The sequence below is a fragment of the Fundulus heteroclitus genome, unplaced genomic scaffold (genome assembly GCF_011125445.2).
Source record: "Fundulus heteroclitus isolate FHET01 unplaced genomic scaffold, MU-UCD_Fhet_4.1 scaffold_78, whole genome shotgun sequence".
NCBI classification, from domain to species: Eukaryota; Metazoa; Chordata; class Actinopteri; order Cyprinodontiformes; family Fundulidae; genus Fundulus; species Fundulus heteroclitus.
This window is the reverse complement of record NW_023397230.1, coordinates 524,478-543,747: the sequence shown is the minus strand read 5'-3', so window position 1 is coordinate 543,747 and position 19,270 is coordinate 524,478. Positions and strand designations below refer to the sequence as shown.

The 19,270-nt window shown below is 39.0% G+C and overlaps 1 protein-coding gene across 1 annotated transcript in view; it reads right to left on the bottom strand.

Moving 5' to 3' along the window:
- Positions 1-5,085: 5,085 nt before the first annotated feature.
- LOC105939995 (low-density lipoprotein receptor) overlaps positions 5,086-19,270 on the bottom strand; it is a 39,172-nt gene continuing 24,987 nt past the window's right edge. The window contains exons 8-13 of the mRNA XM_012882411.3: positions 15,442-15,560; positions 14,807-14,946; positions 11,825-11,966; positions 11,520-11,714; positions 9,735-9,895; positions 5,086-7,795 (exon numbers count right to left, since the gene is read on the bottom strand). Coding sequence (XP_012737865.2) covers positions 7,760-7,795; positions 9,735-9,895; positions 11,520-11,714; positions 11,825-11,966; positions 14,807-14,946; positions 15,442-15,560 — 793 coding nt within the window. The 3' untranslated portion in view covers positions 5,086-7,759. The remainder of the gene's footprint in view (positions 7,796-9,734; positions 9,896-11,519; positions 11,715-11,824; positions 11,967-14,806; positions 14,947-15,441; positions 15,561-19,270) is intronic.

Here is a 19,270-nt window from a genome sequence, read left to right as displayed (position 1 = left end):
TCCTTACCTTTGTATACTATAAAAGAGTTTTTTTTTTAGTTTAGATACATTTTACCTTGTTTGTAAAGGTAGAAATCAAGTAACCGTGTAAAAGTCAAAACTGATCAGGCTCGTTTTGTAGAAGGAACGGAAACACTTTCTCTTGTACAATATTCTGCTCGCCAGTGCTGCTGGTGCAAGATAGCAGAGCCGATCAGACTCTGCACTGAGCTCTGTGGTTGGACTGCTTTCTAGTGGGAAGAAAAAAATTATTTATGGCCTTTTCCCATGAGACAAAATCAATATTAGAAAGATAGGTCTGTAAACGCCTCTGCGGTCAAGCTTTCATCAAGCAGTTGATACGACAAAGTAATCCTTGAAGAAAAAGGAAAATGTCTGCTTTTGTTTGAACTCCTTTATCTTTTTTGTGAGACGTGGCCCTGCAAGGGTTTAAGTCCTGGCAAAGTGCTCAGTTTCCTGTTGTGGTTGCAGACAGAGATAGGCATGACGGACCTCCAGGATATACAAGCAACTTCCTCCGTGATTGTTGCTAAAAGAGAATAATAATAATAATAATAATAATAATAATAATAATAAACAGATAAAAGCAAAAGATCTCAGGCAACAGAGACTTTAGCAGTGTGTGTTCACTGAAGCTCTTCCAAGTTTCTGTAGCAGAACAAAAGGGGAAGAGGAACTAGGAAAGGTTTTTAAATAACAATGAACATAATAGAGACAAAGGTTATTTACTCCGTATGATGTATTTAGAGGCGGGACGGTCTTGGTCCAGTGTCCCATTTCATTTGCTCCAACTATTCAAATACATAACCCTGCGTTAAAGTGTAACTCCCCCCATGTAAAAGCAAAATCCCACTACATAGACAAATTTGAAAAATTGCATCAAAGTGGGAGGGGATTGTGTTCAGGAAGGGGGGGGGGGTGGGGGTGTCTAGTGGTTTGTCATGTTGAATCATAAAAAGTGAGCAGAGTTATGCTTGTAGTTACGCCACAGTTCGGTCCACTTATGTATTTCACCGCTTTGTAATCCAGGCGGGATCACCCGTATCTTTACGCATCATGATTCGTCTGTAATGTGGACAGGAAGCATGGCTGATCTTCTCTTTGCTCTGACCGCAGCAGGCAGGTTTCAACACGAAGGAAGTCAGAGAGGGAAGTTCACAACAACCACGGTGAGGTCAGTTCTAGATTGGACAGTGGACATTCGTGCTCTGCAGCATCAGCGGCGTCTGCCTCCTTGTCGCTTTGTGCCCTTTTGCGGCTGGCGTTTCAGTGAGAATGATGATGGAAGCAGAATGAAGTGGAAGCAGCAACACGTTTATTTGTTGGCAGCAACATTCAGCTCACAGCCTCGTGACCGACAGCCCACACGACTTCAAAGAAACAATCGCTTCCTTAAATACCGACAGCCGTTTAAGGACTAAACCATTCTTGCACCAGACTATTTAATGCTTTCACCTGTAAAATACAATATCTATCCCATAAAATATACATTTACATGTTCCCACCTATTTTTTTTTCTAAATATTTTAGACTTACACCTAAAACCCATTAAAACAATGTGCAAAACTTCCCCCTGCTTTCCCGCGGTCTCTCCCAGAAAACTATAAATGGTTTCTGGACCCCCAGGGAAGTATTTGTCCAAACATCCTGGAGAGGACATAGAAAAACAGGCGAGTCACCACATCTTAACACTTCCTTTATACTCTTAACAGATTTTACGCCACCATTTGCTTAAGTTTCTGAACAGTAGACCTTTTTAGCTCTAAATAACAATTCTTTTTTCACAGACATCCACCACACTTCCTAATGAGGAGCATCTGTGCAGAGCCTGACACAACAGGCTACATGCTAATTATTTTATTAATTAAATAAATATTCAATACTTGCAAATGTGCAAATGGTTATTGCCGTGCAAATCCATGCTCAAAGTGCTAGTTAAAGTGCAAGTTTAACGCGCAAAAGTATTCTTAAAGTGCACAACAAATTACTTTTTTTAAAAACAGTCCCAGTAATGAAGACCTCTTCATTACACTCCTGTTCAAATGAATTTAATTCAGGGAGGCTGATCTGGGGCTGCTGCTTTGTCTGCTGAAGCTGTCTGCGAATATCCAACCCAGCACTAACTTCACGTTCACGTAAATTTGCCAATAAAAACAACAAGTTGGTAGTTTTGTTTCTAGTCGCTTTTTTGAAGAAAAAAAATAAGTCTCTAAAAGGGTTTGAAAGTTGACTTGAAAAAAGTTGAAAAAAAAAAGACTTCAGAAATCAAACCAAGCTTTAACTTAGTGCTAATCATTCACTACATTCAACTGCTTCCATAGCGAGCAACAGTGCTCACTATGGAGGCACAAGATAGCTGTGTTTTGTTTTTAAGATGGAGCTGCTTTTATACCCCACAGCAACAGACTTAACGTCGTCACAGTCTCAGAATTAAGTCACAGACACAGAAAGCAATTAATTCAAAATTCAATGCATGACCACCGTTTAACCCTAGGAAGGCGCCACTCTGACGATTATAGACAAAAGCAGGATTTCAACAAATAGGCAATAATAAAAAAATAAATAAATAATGACCAGGATTTGTAGATGGACGCAACCATGTTAACAGTTTGTTGGCAAAAAGAAAAAGAAAAAAAAAAAAGTAGATTTGGGGGTGAGTTACCCTTTAAGTTTTTCCAAATTTGTTTTTAGTTGTCAAAAAAGAAAAACAATGACTCATATTTTTGTAAATATATCTATATAAAAATGTTTACCAGGGTTGATTCTCGCTGGCTATAGTAATGTAGACTTAAATCAATAAAGAATCACCGCCTGATCGGTGGTTCCTAGCTGAAGTTGTGAGCTAACTTTTGATTGCTCTTCCACTGGTCCAAAAACTATTTCAGTTTTGTTTTTATTCAGTTGAAGAAAACTTTGGCACATCCACGCATTGGTTTCCTCAAAGTGTGAGGAAGTATTTTCTGTATTGGTCATGATGTCAGTAGCCTAAATGGTCTTATGAAGTTTGTTTGTGTGATACTTTCTCCTCTGTGGCTTTTGATCGTTGCATGGAGCGATTTTCATTTTCCAGGCTGGTGCGTAAATGCAGAGAAACAGACGCACAGAGAAAAAGATGCATTGATCCAGCAATGCGCTTCAAAGGAATCAATTTTACCTTTCAACACTCCATTCTCCTCCCAGAGCGGTGCGGGACAGAGGCGCTGCTTCTCTGCCCGGTTCAGTTTTCTCCACCTTCTCCGTTTTATGTTGCTCGTTTTGCCAAATCCAACCGTTTTCTACAAGCAGGCCATCTCAGTAAAACTCTGACAGGTGAGGGTGTGCTAATGTCAAATAGATGAAGTAGTTAAATGACCAGTGTGGTGAGTAAACATAAGCAAATAAACGAGGACATATGATACATTCAAACATTTTGATGCAGTGTGATAAGCTTTTATTTTGCTAAGTTTTATCACCATCACACATTTCTTAACCCAGTCTAAATCGGTAATTTCTCTCCATTGATTACTTGGAGAACATTTGTGTTGCTCTTTGTTTCTTGCAATGACCATTCACACCTCCTCACAAAGTTTAAAAAAAAAAAAAAAAAAAAAAAAAAAAAAAGGTCTTCTTACTTAGTCACTGTCAGCAACAATCTGAATAACTCTCAGGTCAAAACTCACTGGCAGGAATTTCAAGGCTAAGACAGCGGCTCACTGAGAGGACTATGAGAATTTTTGTGAATACGGGCACTGATCTCCATCTGAAGAAACAACAAAACATTTGGAAATAAATGAAACCAAAGTAGAAATGTTTGGCCGTGATGCACCATGTTAGCAAAAACCAAGCACAACATATCAGCACCAAAACCCACTAAACCACTGTGGTTAAGGTGTGACAATATGAGCTCGTCTTGCATCCACAAGGTCCCCATCGTGGCTTCTGGCAAACTGCACACAGGATTTCTTATGGTTTTTGTTTAGCAATGGCTTTCTTCTTGCCGCTCTTCGACCATATTTGTGCACTGCCCGACTAATAGATTCCCCCAACTGAGCTGTGGATCTCTGCAGTTCGTCACCATGGGCCTCTTGGCTGCATCGCTGATCAGTGCTCTCCTTTAGGTGGACGGCCTAAACTTCCAGGCTTATCTTGGTAGGTTTACAGTTGTGCCATGTTCTTTCCATTTCCGAATGATGGATAGAAAAGTGCTCTGTGAGATGTTTGACGCTCAGGACATTGTTTTCCAGCCTAAGCCTGCGTTAAACTTCTCCACAGCTTTATCCCTCACCTGTCTGTTGTGTTCCTTGGGCTTCATGATGCTGTTTGCTCCCCAATATTCTCTTAACCAACTTCTGAGGCCGTCACAGAGCAGCTGTATTGGTACTGAGATTAGATTACACACAGGTGGACCCTATTCAGTCATTAGCAATCATAAAGCAACTTCTGAAGGCAATTGGTTGCATTCAGAGAAAAGGGGAACTGAACACTTTTGCACACGGTACTTTTCAGTTTTTATCATGTATATTTTATCTATTTCACAATTGCATACCACTCTGTGTTTGTCTTTCACATACATTTCCAATAAAATATAATTGTTTGTGGTTATAATGTGACAAAATGTGGTATGGATACATTTTCATATCACTGTATTTTGAGGGTTTATCTGTATAGTAGTGTACATGTAAGCATCTGGATCCAAACACCTGTGGATGTTTGTGAGAATCCCCAATTATGGTGGCTCAAGTGTGAGCCACTAGAATTGACAAAGACTCCTTAATAGGCACTGAAACGTTTCATAAAAACCGAGCCACAGTCCGGTTGCCTCCGATTTAAGCCCGTTTGCTGAGAATTTGCACAGGCATGTTGCGTATGTTTCAGTTTATACAAACAAAATCGTTAGCATGATTTAAGGGCCACAGAGAGGAGTCAGAATCTGACAATGGAGACTGAATGACGGTTGCTCTGAGATTTCCCAACATGCCACAGGGTGGAAACCACAAGGAAGAAGATATTTTGAAACGAGTTAGTGTCACAAGTTCCGGTTCACAGTTTAGTCTTTCTGTAATGCCCGATACATTTTATAGCACGGAGAATAAGAAAACTAAATAATAAGTGACCAAAATCATAACTTTATTTAAACAAAAGTGGCTGGTGAGAACCGATGGATTGTTAAAGTGAACGAGAAAATTATCTAAACATAAATGATTACATAAATGACATGAAGGGCAGATCTGGCTTAAGTTCAGCCGAAACAGGAAAGAGGAAACGATTACGTATTAAAGGCAGATAAACAGTGGTGTTTGTTGTTCTGCTCCATGTTGACGTGCTTGAGTGATGATGGTAAACATGCATTAAAGACAGTTGAAAGCTATGGTACAAACAGAGGTGGATTTTAACCTCTTCTGGTAATCTCAGATAAAATAGAAAGGAATAAAAAGGTTGGAATCAGGTGTGTCACTTTACCCTAAGTGAAGGGATTCATGATGCTCAGTTTTTGCATTGTCACAAACATTATGAAAAGAAAATATAGTCAATAAACTACAGATACGTTATTACAAATAAAAAAATTAAAAAAAGTGTGATCTCAGTGAGGAGATGGCTGATTAGACCCAAAACTAGAGCAAAACATTGAGTTTATTGGGCTCTTTCACAGCATCAACAGTGTAGTACTAAACACAAACTTCTACAACACATGTAGCGCCCCCAAAAGAAAAAACAAAAGCCCTCCTTAAAAATAAATATCAACTGAAGAACGCAGCAGGACACTTACAATATCTCTCAACCATCTGTCCTAAAAGACGTAACAATCTGCATAAGATTTTCACAAAAATAAAGAGCAAAACAAATTGTTAGGTATTCAAACATGGAGATGTTAAAAAAAAAAAAACTAGATATATTTGTTCCCATTTCAGAATAAGAACTCAAAATGAAAACAAGCAAATAAACCGTCATCTTACCCCAACTACCTCCGCTAAATACAGAAACTGTTGCTGACATTATTTGCCCACTTTTATTATTTTTTTAGGCAACAAATCAGGAGGAAATTAGAATAAATAAACATATTTATACAGTCGCTTTCAAAAGTAATCACACCCTCAAAATGGCTTTACATCACATCCCAATATAACCACAAACACAAAGTAATGTGAAGTTATGAAGGAAAAGCGATGCACATTTTTTTCAGTGTTTTTTTTTTAACACAAATAAACATCTTAAAACCATTTCATGAATTCCTATCCACCCGCTGTGCTCTCATACCGCTAAACATTTATGTTAAATCATTTAAATAGTGAATGGGGTTTGCTTTTCTCAACAGTTCTTCCCCATTCCTAGAAGAAAAGCAGTTAGAGGCTCCAGAAGACCTAAGACTGGGGCGGAGGTCGGATTTCTGCTGTGATGACGCCAACCATTTGGTTAGGTTAAATTACAAACGGGTGGACTTTACATACTAAAACCTCAAACAAAACAGGCTTGAAAATAGAAGCACTTCATGCATATCAGAACTTTTCTTTGCAAAACCAAAACCATGTATCCCTTTACACATAATTCTGTTCGAAGAGACGTCATGGAAAAACAACAAAAAAAATGGTTGAAATACCTTTACAAGGCACTGTAGGTGAATAACAAATGTCGTGGCTTTACTGCTTCCTGTTTCCATTCTAGACTAAATGGGTCTTTTTCAAAGCTGTATTTCAATAAATGAAAATAGTTTTCAGGTGAATTACACATAATTATACAAATATGAACAGGAAACTGTACTTTAATGCAGAGATTAAACAAAAAAAAATGTCTGTATTTTTGTGCTGTTTTCTTGTTTGTGGAGCAAAAAAGGCCACTTATATTTTAAGCTTGTCTGATCAAACTAGGCAGCTTTGGATTTTTTTCCCCCATTTTAATTTGAACATCAAAAACCAGATTCCAACCCCATAATGGAAAAAAGGAATGTTACAAAACCCAATTAGATGAAATAAACACCAACGAAGGGTTTAACTATTAGTTTTGTTTTTCTGTTTGACACTTTGGATTTAACACACCGTTACTTTAGAACATAAAATAATAATTTACATCTGAAATGATTCAAGTACTCATTGGGCAGCAGGCGGGTTACAGCACATTCACAGAGCTGATTGCCAGAAGAGCAAACCAGAAGAACAACAGTTTCATTCAACAACAAAAAAAAAATTGTCAAGTTACCCCCCAAATACTTCATAACTTAAATGCATAAATCTGTAAGTATGCAGAGGGACAAAGTGCACTTAAATATATTGCATGTACCGTTCTATAACTCTCTGAAACAAACAAAAACAAGCTTGACAAACCCATTCAGCAATTCAACAACCCAGCATCTTTAGAAAATCTGATACTACAAAACTATTGTGGTCCAGCCTAACATCCGGTTACACACTTATTATGGCAATTGTGAGTTTAAACAGATCCTATTTCTATTACATCTCAAAGCCTCTGAGATTTGCCTCCCTAATGATTTGATACTCTCATGTTCATTTATGCACAAAGGCTCTTGGAGTGACTCATAAACCTCATCGACAGCAGAGACCCACTAGGACTAGAAGTTATTACCCTTCAGACTGAGTCAACGGAGCAATGATGGCGGGCCACCACAGTTTCCAGAGCGCAGACGTAGAAGTCCGTGCTTCAGAGGCATTCACGCCCAGACGAGGCTGGGACATGACGGCATGATCATCCGGGTGTGTCCGCTCCGAGTTCAGCGTCTCGATGATATCAGCAGGAGGGGTGTGAACAGCTGTGCGTCGGTGCCGCTCCTTCACTCGGAGTCCAAGTCCAGCCTGAGAAGGGTTTCCTGTAAGAAAGGGGATCGTTTCATTGACAGGACTCACAGTGGAAGGCACGAAATGAGGTGTGACATAACCAGAAGACTGTCAGACATAATGAGTTATAGCAGACTGAATAAATGATGAAAACATCCAGAGCCTTTTGCAGCTGAAAACTAAAAGGACTGCTTGTTTAAGCTTTTGAGTTAAAGTTAACATAGCAGCTTTAAATGAAGTCACACCAACCTTTTTTTCCCCCACTATGAAAGGTATCTCAGTTTTCAGTGTTTAACTTGATGGTTTTACTTTATTATTATTATTATTATTATTATTATTATTATTATTATTATTATTATTATTATTATTATTCACCCTCCAGAATCGAAGCCTTTCGTGATGTGTATAACTATAACAACCGGAATTGATGTTTGAACTTTTGCTTTTACCGTGCGGTCCTTTTGAGACGCAGAACAAAATCTGTTTTTCTAAAATAGTCACAAGTACTGAGAAAACAAGAAAGCATTAAAAAAAAGATTTTTTAAAAGCAAAAGGTTAAAGCAGATGATGGTCATGCATTCTGCACAGTGTTTTTTTTTTATTTTACTGACAACTGGTGATGTTGCAAACATTCATGTTTTTTTTTTTCCTGAAGAGAAAACAGATGCTCACCCCATGATTGCAAGAGCAGCAGCGTTTCCCCATCGCAGAGGACCAGACAGTAAGTGACAACAGCATTTTACAAACCAACAGAAGCTTGAGGCAAAATGACAACATATTTCCTTTAAATGATCTGCGTTAGGGCATGTATTTCTGTATATTTTATGGCAAAGTCATTGTTTTATTGTTAAAGATCACCATATAAATGAGCTTTACTGACTACAAAAAAAAAAAACTCTGTAAATGTTACTGGATCAGATTTATTTAAAGCTTAAATCCTGAAGTCCATAGAGAGACTATGAGGTATTTTCAAGAGGAAGATGAGTGTCACCAGATCCAACGATAATGATGACCTGAAGGCCGCTACCAAAGCAACCTGGGCTTCCTGAAAAACGTCAGCAGAACTACAGGCTGGTCGCCTCCATGCCACGCCGCATGGATGCAGTAATTCATGCAACGGGAGCCTCCTCATAGTACAGAGTCATTAGAAATGAAAATACCTTTCAGAAATCTGAAATTTCTGTTTAAAGTATTATTTTTTTTAAACCAATCTTAGTATATTACTAAAATATTCCATAAGACAATTTTGGGTTTTTATCTGTAAGCCATAATCATCAAAGTTATAAGAAATAAAGGGATGAAATATTTAATTCTATGTGTAATGAATCTATAACTTTCGGAAATATAATACAAGAATATTAAACTTTTTTAAGATATTCTAATCTTTTTTTTTAGATGTACCTGCAATTGATGAAACAATGAATTATGCTCTGTACCAAAACAAACTTAAAGGAGAGGATAAAGCCATCGCTTTGGTAGCTTAACCTAAAGCTTGCTTGGTTTTTGCAGCACGACAATATTTTGAAGCACACGAACAAGCCAAAAAACAAATTAAGGTTTTTGGATCGACAATGACCAAGTTTTGCCTCACATCCAGCTGAGATGCAGCAGCATGTTTTAAACAGGCTACTTCTGTTCTAAATCTCTCCAATGTGGCTGAATTAATAGTCATATGCAAAGGTGATATAAACACAGGATGTCAGTCATTGGTACCAAAGGGTTTCACACCTAGATGTTAGATTTAGTGAGTGCTTACTTTTTTCACATGGGGCTAGATTGACTTGGACAGCTTTTATTCACCTTAATAAATAATAAATTTATTTATTTGACAGCGGTATCTTTCATTAACTGACTATCTTTGTCTGATCTTCCGGTTTCTTTTTTTAATAAATCAGAAATATTGAAGAAAATCTGTAAGGTGGCAAACATTATTTACAGCAGTGTATAACCATGAGTTTCACCCTTACTTGCCTTGACTAAAGTGGTGTCAGGGCTCACAGGGGGCCCCTGAGCGATGAGCGGGTCCTGGGACTCTTTGAGGGAGAAGCTCTGAAACGTGGAAGACCTGGAGGGCCGAAACTCTTCCCGCCACCACCACAACGCCATCCCCACCAGCATCAGGCTGAGGAAAACTGGGACACACACACAGGAGACACGCATCACCCTCTGCAGCCTGTGCCAACCTGGCAGAGGACGTGTTGACCCACTGATGGAAAGTGTCTGTATGATGTCAGCCGCCTCACTGGAGTGCACAAACATCAGCCAGCAGAGCTGCACTATGCAAGGTTTCTCAGAAGCAGGTTCTCAACAGTGACTTATGCCGTCCATCCAAGGCAAGCCCATTGATGCGTTTCTTCTTAGAGTTGTAAAACACACCCTTAAGATAGCTGGGTGTTGTGACATAAAGCATAAGCATGAGGGTGTAAAGCAATTCGTATCCAAGAAAAACTCAGAGAAAAGGAAGTCTAGTGTATTTACAGGTTGGTACAAAGATGGTTATACGTCTTTCAGCTACAGCCTCTCTTCTTAGCCTAAATGGTGCAATCATGTGAACAAACAATAAGACTAGGGCTGGACGATAATTCAATAACGATATCTATCGATCGATAGACGTATATCGATCATAGAAAAAAGGGTCAATAAAAACTTCAATAGAATAAAAGTTTTCCTTCCTTATGCATTTTAGCCATGTAGATTAATATAACAGTCACTACATCCTCCCAACCAATCAGAAACTCTTCAATGGGTTCAGAGAGCATGTGTGTTTTTTTTCTTTTCTTTTTTAAAAACTTGCAGTTTTGGTAAAAAGTTGGTTGATTTAAATTCACTGTTTGTGAGGTGAAAAATGTGGTTCAGGTGGTTTAATAGTTGCTTGTTTTTTTTTAAATAAAGTAAAAAAAAAAAAAACATTTAATCGTTTTTAATCAAAGGTTTTTAAAGCTCTACTGAAAGTTGAGATCACTGCTTCAATTGTTGACTTGTTAGCTTGAAACAGAGCTCAAAATACTCCCTGCAGGCATGGACGCCATTAGAAGCTAAACCTGCACAGGACTGCATTTCCTATTTGAGTGAACTTCATTTCCACGGGTTTAGGTTTGTAGCCTTGTAGCCTCTGAGTTACTGACTTCACTTCTGCATTTTTATTTGTATTATTACTATTAAAAAACTTAAACTTGCATTATCATTCTATTATTTTTTTTTTTATTTGGACTTTGCCCTCGACATAGTGCAAGTTTGCTCTGTAACACATGGATATTGACTTGGAAAGAAGATAAAAGTGCCTGCATGACATCTATTTACATCCAGTATAAAAATTTATATGCTATGCAGATTAAGAGGTCAACTTGGTGAAAGGCTATAGTTATAGGAAAAAGGGACAACCTTTCTAATTTTGACCTTTTTTGTTTGAGAATGTTTTAAAGTGTTTGTGGTCTGGCTGGTTCTGATATGCAGGCTTCTTGCACATCTTTTTAAGATGTATTTCAGTCAAACAACAGGTCAGGATAGTTTTTTTTTTTAAGAATGCTAGAAGGAAATCTTTCACCTCACGGCAGGTAAGTTACAAACACCTCCATATTTATCTTGTAAGGCCAATATTGGATCTTCAGTCAATTCGTTCAAGGAAGTTAAAAACCAGGCTTTTGCCTCTTTTGTTTGGTGATTTTATCTGAAAAACCTTAAAAACAAATGTTTGTGAAGCTTGTTTCGTGAAGATGTGAAGATTAGATATTTGGGCGAGTGAAGCCTTGTTCTTACTTATCAGAGACACAATCCCAGCAAATGTTGGACCGGACAAAGTTGAGGCGGGAACAGAGCGAGAGATGGCAGGAATTTGAGGATTGCTTGGTCTCGGTTGTTGAGAGTGGCAGCTGAACCGCGGCCTCTCCGACGCCAGGTCGACAACGCACTCGTGCCGGCACGCCGTCCCTGGACGTCCGCATGCGGCCGCTCCTAAGGAGTTAAAAGCTTCAGAGTTAGCTGAGAGGAAAGGGTCCCTTTGAGGTTGTATTTGAACAGAAAGTCATCAGGCACGTTAAAGTTACGCGGTAGATTTTAACTACCTTCTGGTTGAAGCACCGAGTGAACAACGGCGACGCCCCCTGATAAGGAGATGTTTGACGCCAGCACCTGGAGGCTTCTGCCGTCGTGTTTGTTCGCACGACAGAGGGAGTGCGAAGCTTCATCGCCCCAATATAAAAATCCCTGATGGAGCGCAAGCAGAGATGAATGCTAATTGCCATGTCATAAAAGTTAGTTTTGTTTTTATAAAACATAAAAGGGGTTAACATGAATCAAAATGGTTTTACGGCACTGAATGAAGTGGGATGTTGGATCTAAAAGATTAAACTAAAATTCTGCTGAATAGTTTGTGTGAGCCACAAATATCAGAATGAAGTTTAATCAGCAAGTAGGTTTGCACTTACAAGGAATTTGACTTGGTGTTGATGGTGCAGACAAAGAATAAAAAATACAATAAAATAAGAAGGAGGGAGATAGATAGATAGATAGATAGATAGATAGATAGATAGATAGATAGATAGATAGATAGATAGATAGATAGATAGATAGATAGATAGATAGATAGATAGATAGATAGATAGATAGATAGATAGATAGATAGATAGATAGATAGATAGATAGATAGATAGATAGATAGATAGATAGATAGATAGATAGATAGATAGATAGATAGATAGATAGATAGATAGATAGATGCTGTATACACTCAGTAAACTGCGTTAATGTAACGCAGAAGCTTGTAAGTCATGGACGGGGGAGAGAGACAGTGTCCATATAATCTCAAATTAATCTCAAGTAATTTCAAATTAATATATCATACTTTTGCAAGCATTTTTCTTTAAATGTTGATGATAATATAAAAAAACATTTCATTTGAGACCAATTTGTGCTATAAAATAGGTGTGATTAAAAAAAAACGGCATTTTCAAGACAGACGTGTGACGTTAAGGTTTACAGTACATAATCACTGGGGAAACCAGCAGTCAGTAGACCCCATTAGGGGAGCTGCCTACAGGAAGTTTTAAAGCCCTCCATGTTTCCCTCTGCTGAGAAGCTTTCCTGTGATCTTTATTTTCCAGCCCGACCTGGCACCTGACCACACTGCCAAAGTACCAATCCTAGCTTTAATAGCTGTGCCTGAGCAGCTAACTCATCTGGCCTAAACCCCACAGAGACTCTGTGGGTTATAGTAAAGAGTAAGATAACAAGAGATGCAGCAGACCCAACAATAAACCATTATTGGTGTCTTTAAACGCCTCAACAGAGCCACAGGCAGATCTCCGTGTCACGCTGCATTGATGCAGTAATTCATGCAAGGAGCTCTGACCAAGGACCAAGTGCATAAACCTTATAATACATGGATTTTCATTTGGCTAAAACCTCTGTGGTAAATGTGCTTCTTATTGGTCTTATATAATATAAATATTCTTTGAGAAACTTTTTATTAGCTGCAAGTGAAAATAATGCAAAGGAACGGAAATCGTGATATTTCATGCTGGCTGTAAAAACAAAAATCTATACAGAGCACGAGTTTCCCCATTTTGAACTGAATAACTGAAATGAATGGAAACTTTCTGATGATATTCAGCTCTGTTGCGATGGACCTGTATGTTGACCAAACATCAGTCAGTGTGAAATTCAGCCAGGATGATAAACACGAGCAAAAATACTGCAGGCTTGCAATTCTGCACTGAAAACATAAACATCATGATTTTTATTCATGGTAGTTATGCAGAGAGTCACAAAGACACTTAAAAAACTCTGAAATCCACAATGTTGTTTATGTTATGGTACTTATTCTTAAGGGTGTGTTTATGGGCATCTATTTACGTATTATTTGTTTCAATCATTATTTATTCAGCCTCCTTTCTTTATGGCACCATGTAGGAGAAGTTCCCCTAATTTCACTCTATATCCGATATCCATTAGTATATTCAATAGTTAATTTTATTAAAGATTTGATTATTAGAATGGATACGCACATAATTTATTAATAGATTTCCAGTAAAAAGTAAAGCTAGTTTGTTACTAAATCAGAGTACCTGCTTTAGTAGGAGCTGAAGTTGCCTTTTTCAGCCTGAGCCTGGATTTACTGCCAGACCATTATGGGCTCGTGTGTGGGAACAGTTTGTAATGGACAAAAATAAATAAACAAATAAATAAATATGTATGACTGGAGTGTTTATCAAATCAGAGTCTAAAAAAAGCTGTTTCTAGTTTGGTGGGAAACTCTTCTAGCATTGGATTTAAAGTGACAACCAATACTGACTCATGGTCAATCGAATATACTCACTGCTGAATGAATGTTATCAGATTAATTTTTCTATTACTTTTATTAATATTGTTAAAGTTAGGCAGCAAGCTGCAAATTCAAATAAATGAAGTGGTTTTTATTGCATTTTTATCAGACTTACTGGTTATTTGATCCTTGATAAATATATCATGAGGAACTTTTTAGAAGCAATGTTTTTCTGTAGTATAAGAATGTAATTAACACCGAGGCCACGAGTATCAATTGCCCAGCTGCACTCACATCTAACCCAACCACATTCTGTGCTTTGTGAAAGGCATCACTGTGGTTGTTTAACAAATATGAACGCTAACCCTTTGAAAACCTTTCAAAGTGGACAATCAACAATGGGAAAAATACCACAAGAGTTCCCCTTTCTTCAGTTAGCTTGTACGCCTGACTGACACCATTTTCAAATCTATATGAATGCAAGTGGTAATAAACAAGGAGGAGTAATGGAAAACAAAATAAAGTTTTAGATGCAGAGCAACAGGCTCTTGGGGGCCACATGTGGTCCTCATGGGTTACTTGCTACATGTTGGTCACCCTTGCTTTACACCCTATATGACTGGAGACATTTCCAAACTCACTAGCATTTCATTACATGAATGTAAACCATAGGAAAGAATTTATGACTGAATGTTTTTTTTTGTGGCTTTTAACGCGGCGGCTTTAAAACTCTGCTGGGTCTTGAAATGGGAATGTGAACATAACCCAGCTCTGACTCTCATACCTCAAACACGGCGAGTCCAAACACCCGGTCCAGGTAGCCGTTGGACTCTACCACAGTTTTACGGTGCCGGCCTTCAAGAGTTATCCTGGAAATACTCTTCGTCCCCTGGTCAAACCAGTACAGCAGCCGCCGCGGCATGTCTAGGGAAACAAAGCCGCAAGCATTCATTTATTCACGCCCATTAGCCGCGGCGCTGAGTGACATACGTTCATCAATGTGTTTATTGTTAGCAACGAGATCAGAGCACTTTGGTTTTGTAAACAACATATTTACTTGGTATTCACGTCTGATGATTTGAACCACCAACGCCGTCAACCATTACTGCCCTATAAAAATACATTTTCTTTCTCCAGAGTCTGGGTTTTCTAACTTAATTAATGATGTCCAGTAATAGTAGAGCTCTGACAGAAATACGGTTACATTCTAAAATATGGAATCCAGAAAAATAAAAACCAACTTTAGGGATTAAAACGGCATCTGCATTTCACAGGGCTCCAAACCAAATTACCTGATAAAAGGCTCTAACCTTGTTCTTTTTGAAAAAAAGGTTAGAAGGACTTCCTGTTTTTCCACACCTGCCTGAAATAATGTGCCATAATAATGAACCATTATCTATGGAAAATTTCTAAACATACCGAGAGAAAGAGCAACTGGCTGGCGTATTAAAGCAGTGACCAAAGCCATCCTGTCATGTCCGTCCTGGGTGGCCCTCTCTATCTTTGGGGTGCTGCCACACTGAGCCCAGAAGAGGAAGCTGAAAATATAAAAAAGAGGTGGTTGTTGTTTTTTTTTATCCCATTTCATTATCTATACAATAAATCTACACTTTTACGCCACCTTTTATATCACTTGAGTTTCAAATTGTGATGTTTTAAAAGACTGATAATTAACAAATCTGTGAACATCTGCAGACCCAGATAATGTTCCAGTTGATACGGTGCCTTGAAATAACATCCATACCCGGAGAAAGGTTTCACATTTTGTCAGCTAACACCTACAACAGATCTTATTGGGATTTTATGTGGTAGACAAAAACAAGGCATTGGAAAATCGTAGAAGAAAAATGATACATGATCTTTATATTTCTTTTACAAATAAAAATCTTTAAGGTTTGAAATTTACTTTTTCTTAGCCCCATTAACTAGGATAACTGTAAAAAAAAAAGTCCAAAAGGTGCAAACGGCTGCCATTAGAAATCCACTGGACTGGACTGGAGTCACAACACTGACGTTCTGTAGAGGAAAGGTCAGGGCAGATTCTACCTGCTATGGAGACTGAGATATTTTGGAGTGCAGGGGGGTGTCCCTGAAGACCTTTCTTTGTGTGGGGCATCCGGCATCTTTCACTGAGCAGAGCAGCAGCTTATTTACAGCTGACAGGAAGTGGCTTGATGAGCTTATCAGAAAGGCCTAAGTTGCTCCCTCAGCCCAGTGCAGATGGTGGCACGTGACATGAAGCGGTCACAGAGCTGGAGAACTCCTGCAGTGAAAGACTGCTGCTCAGTCACATGCAACATTGCAAAACATCTTGCAACAGTTTTGGCTCCGCTGGTTGGAAACACTTCATACCACAAACCTCATGTCCAACGTCCGACACCTAAAACTGGCACCAAGGGAAAGCATTGTTTCCTTTGATGCCACCTCTCTTTTAAGATAAGATAAGATAGTCTTTATTGATCTCACAATGGAGAAATTCACTCGTCACATCGGCTCATACAAGAAGGTGCAGAGTAGGGAAGGTGCATTCAATTATATACAGTGAATCTTCATATATACAATGGATCAGAAAGAATACCAAAAAAATACAAAAAAAAGGAAATAGGAATGGGCATATGATGTCTCATTTACATTCTTAGTGGTCTATGTATATATATATATATATAAACATATCTATATACTTAAATATATACATATATCTATGCGCCTACTTACATACGCACCTACGCGTATGTACGTGCATATACATTGTATACATTTGTACATACATACATACATACATGTGGGCTGACTTATGTTCAGGTGATGATAGCAGCAGAAGTCACTACATCAGGATTATTGCACGGGTTGTAGGACAGTGTATTAAATAGATTATTGCACCGTGGTTATTGCACATTAATTATTACAGTTATGGTCACAGTTATAGTGCAGCATTGTAAAATCTTATAGCAGCAGGAATAAATGACCTCCGGTAGCGCTCCTTTTTACAGACAGGAAAAAACACATGGAGTGTTTTTTACTTTTCACTAGCATTCCTACATCAGAGGCTGCGAACGCCGTCAGGACTCAGTTGGATCAAGATGAATCAATAAAAGACAGAATCAATTTAACACCAAACCAGATTTGTGACTTCTTGGACCCCTGTCTCTCAATCACATGTTTTGAGTACAGAAACAGCTTTTACCCACAGAAACATGGGTGTGCCATGGGCTCCCCAGTGGCCCCCCACTGTGGCCAGGTTGTACATGGAGGAGGTGGAGAGCAGAGCACTCGGTGCTTACAAGGGAACATCACCAACTTACTGGTTTACATACTGTCAGGAAGCAGTTTTTGCTCAATGCATCCTGGACTATTATGGCTCTTTCCACCTTTCATGCAGCCCAGCTCTCACTCCACCTCCTCGCTAGTTCCACCTGCCGTTCCTAACTATCCCGGACTCAGTTCACCTGCCATCCTCCCTACTTAAGCTCCCTTCAGTCTGCTCTTCCCTGCCGGATTGTCTTCATCCAAACCTCGTTCTGCCTCGTGCTTCTCACATCTGCTAGTCAGAGCTTCCTACGTCTGCCTGCCAGAGTTCCCTTCGTCAACGCCCGCCTGCAAGTTCTCTCTCTGCTGTGCTGCTGGTCCTCCTGCTACCCCAGCGCTCCAAGTAATCCTGTCCACTAGGGCTGAACAATTAATCGCATTTTCAACATAATCGCGATTTAAAAAAACACAATTTCCAAATCGCAGAGTCTGCAATTTTTGGCTATGTAACAATAAGGGAATTAGACACGTCCATTAGGTGTCAGTAAAATGTTTGAAGTGGGTTTGCCTCCACATGGAAGGGAAAACAGTTGCAGCAGTGAGATAATCTAATTGTATTACTTGTTTTAGAGTTTATATAATCATACATAGCATTAAGTACAGGTCAATCAGTTTAATACATAGACTTGCTTGTTGGTTGCACTTTATGTTCAACAAGGATTGATGTCCAAATCAACTAAAAGTTGTTCTCTTGAACAATATTCTGATTAATAGAAACATTAAAAGTTCTTGTTTTGAATAGTCCTTGTTTACAAACATCTTTTTTAGAGGCCATTTTTGTTGCTTGTGGTTAATGCAGAGAAAAGTCAAAATTACAATTTTGGTTGAAATATATTGTAGGCAGAACGCAATTATTTCTGAGTTTAGATGCTGCGGGTCTTTTAGCAACTAATCTGCACAGCGAGGAAACAGATTGATTTGTTGTTTGTATATGTTTAAAAAGACATGATAAATTAAACTGGGGGAAACAATCGCATTAAATCGCAATATTAAGAAAAAAAAAAAATCGCAATTAGATTATTTTCCAAAATCGTTCAGCCCTACCGTCCACCTGCTCCTGTCATCTACATCCTTCTGCTTCGGCTCAGTTAAGACTCTGGTTCTCTCTCTCCACAACTCATCCTCGCTTCAATAAAACCTCCAACTCCACATATCCTGACACATACGTGGATGACACATGGGTCAAAATCCAATCCAAAGAAGTTGAGGCATTTACCCTCCACATCAGCTCAGTGGACATAAACAAACTTTAGCACAGAGGACGCCAAGAACAACATGTTTCTGGATTGTTCGGTACACATTGAGGAAGATGCGAGTCTAAAAAGCCCAGGCACACACACCAATATCTGCATTTTGTTTCACATCGCCCAGTGGAACACAAACTCTTTGTTATCAGAGCTCTGAGCTACTGGGCTGACAACATTCCCTCTGCCACAGATGGAGAACAAAGAACACAAGCACGTTAGGAAATCACTGCAAGCCTGTGGTTACCCGAAATCGGCCTTAAGTCAAATCAGTCAACAAAGCTGGCAGAAAAAGCCTCAAAGACAGAGGAGAGAACAGAGAGATGCAAAAAAAAACGTTGTCATTCCATACGTGTCAGGGGTTTCTGAGAAACCCAGGAGAGTTTTCTCCAAACACAACATACCAGTAAATTTCAAACCTAATAACACTGTCAGAGAAAAACTGGTTTATCCCAAAGACAGAACACCCAGACCACAGCTGAGCGCCGTTGTGTATTGTGTTGTTGTCCAATGCAGCGAGGTCTGCTCACACATGTACATCAGAGAAACTAAACAACAGCTACATGAACGCATGGAGCAGCACAGGAGGGCCAGCGGCTGTGGGCAAAATCTTGGTCAAAATAGAAAAGCCATCACTAAACAGAGGGGGAGGTGAGCTTCCAGCTCCCCAGTGTTTACAGCTCGGTCTTCCAACACGT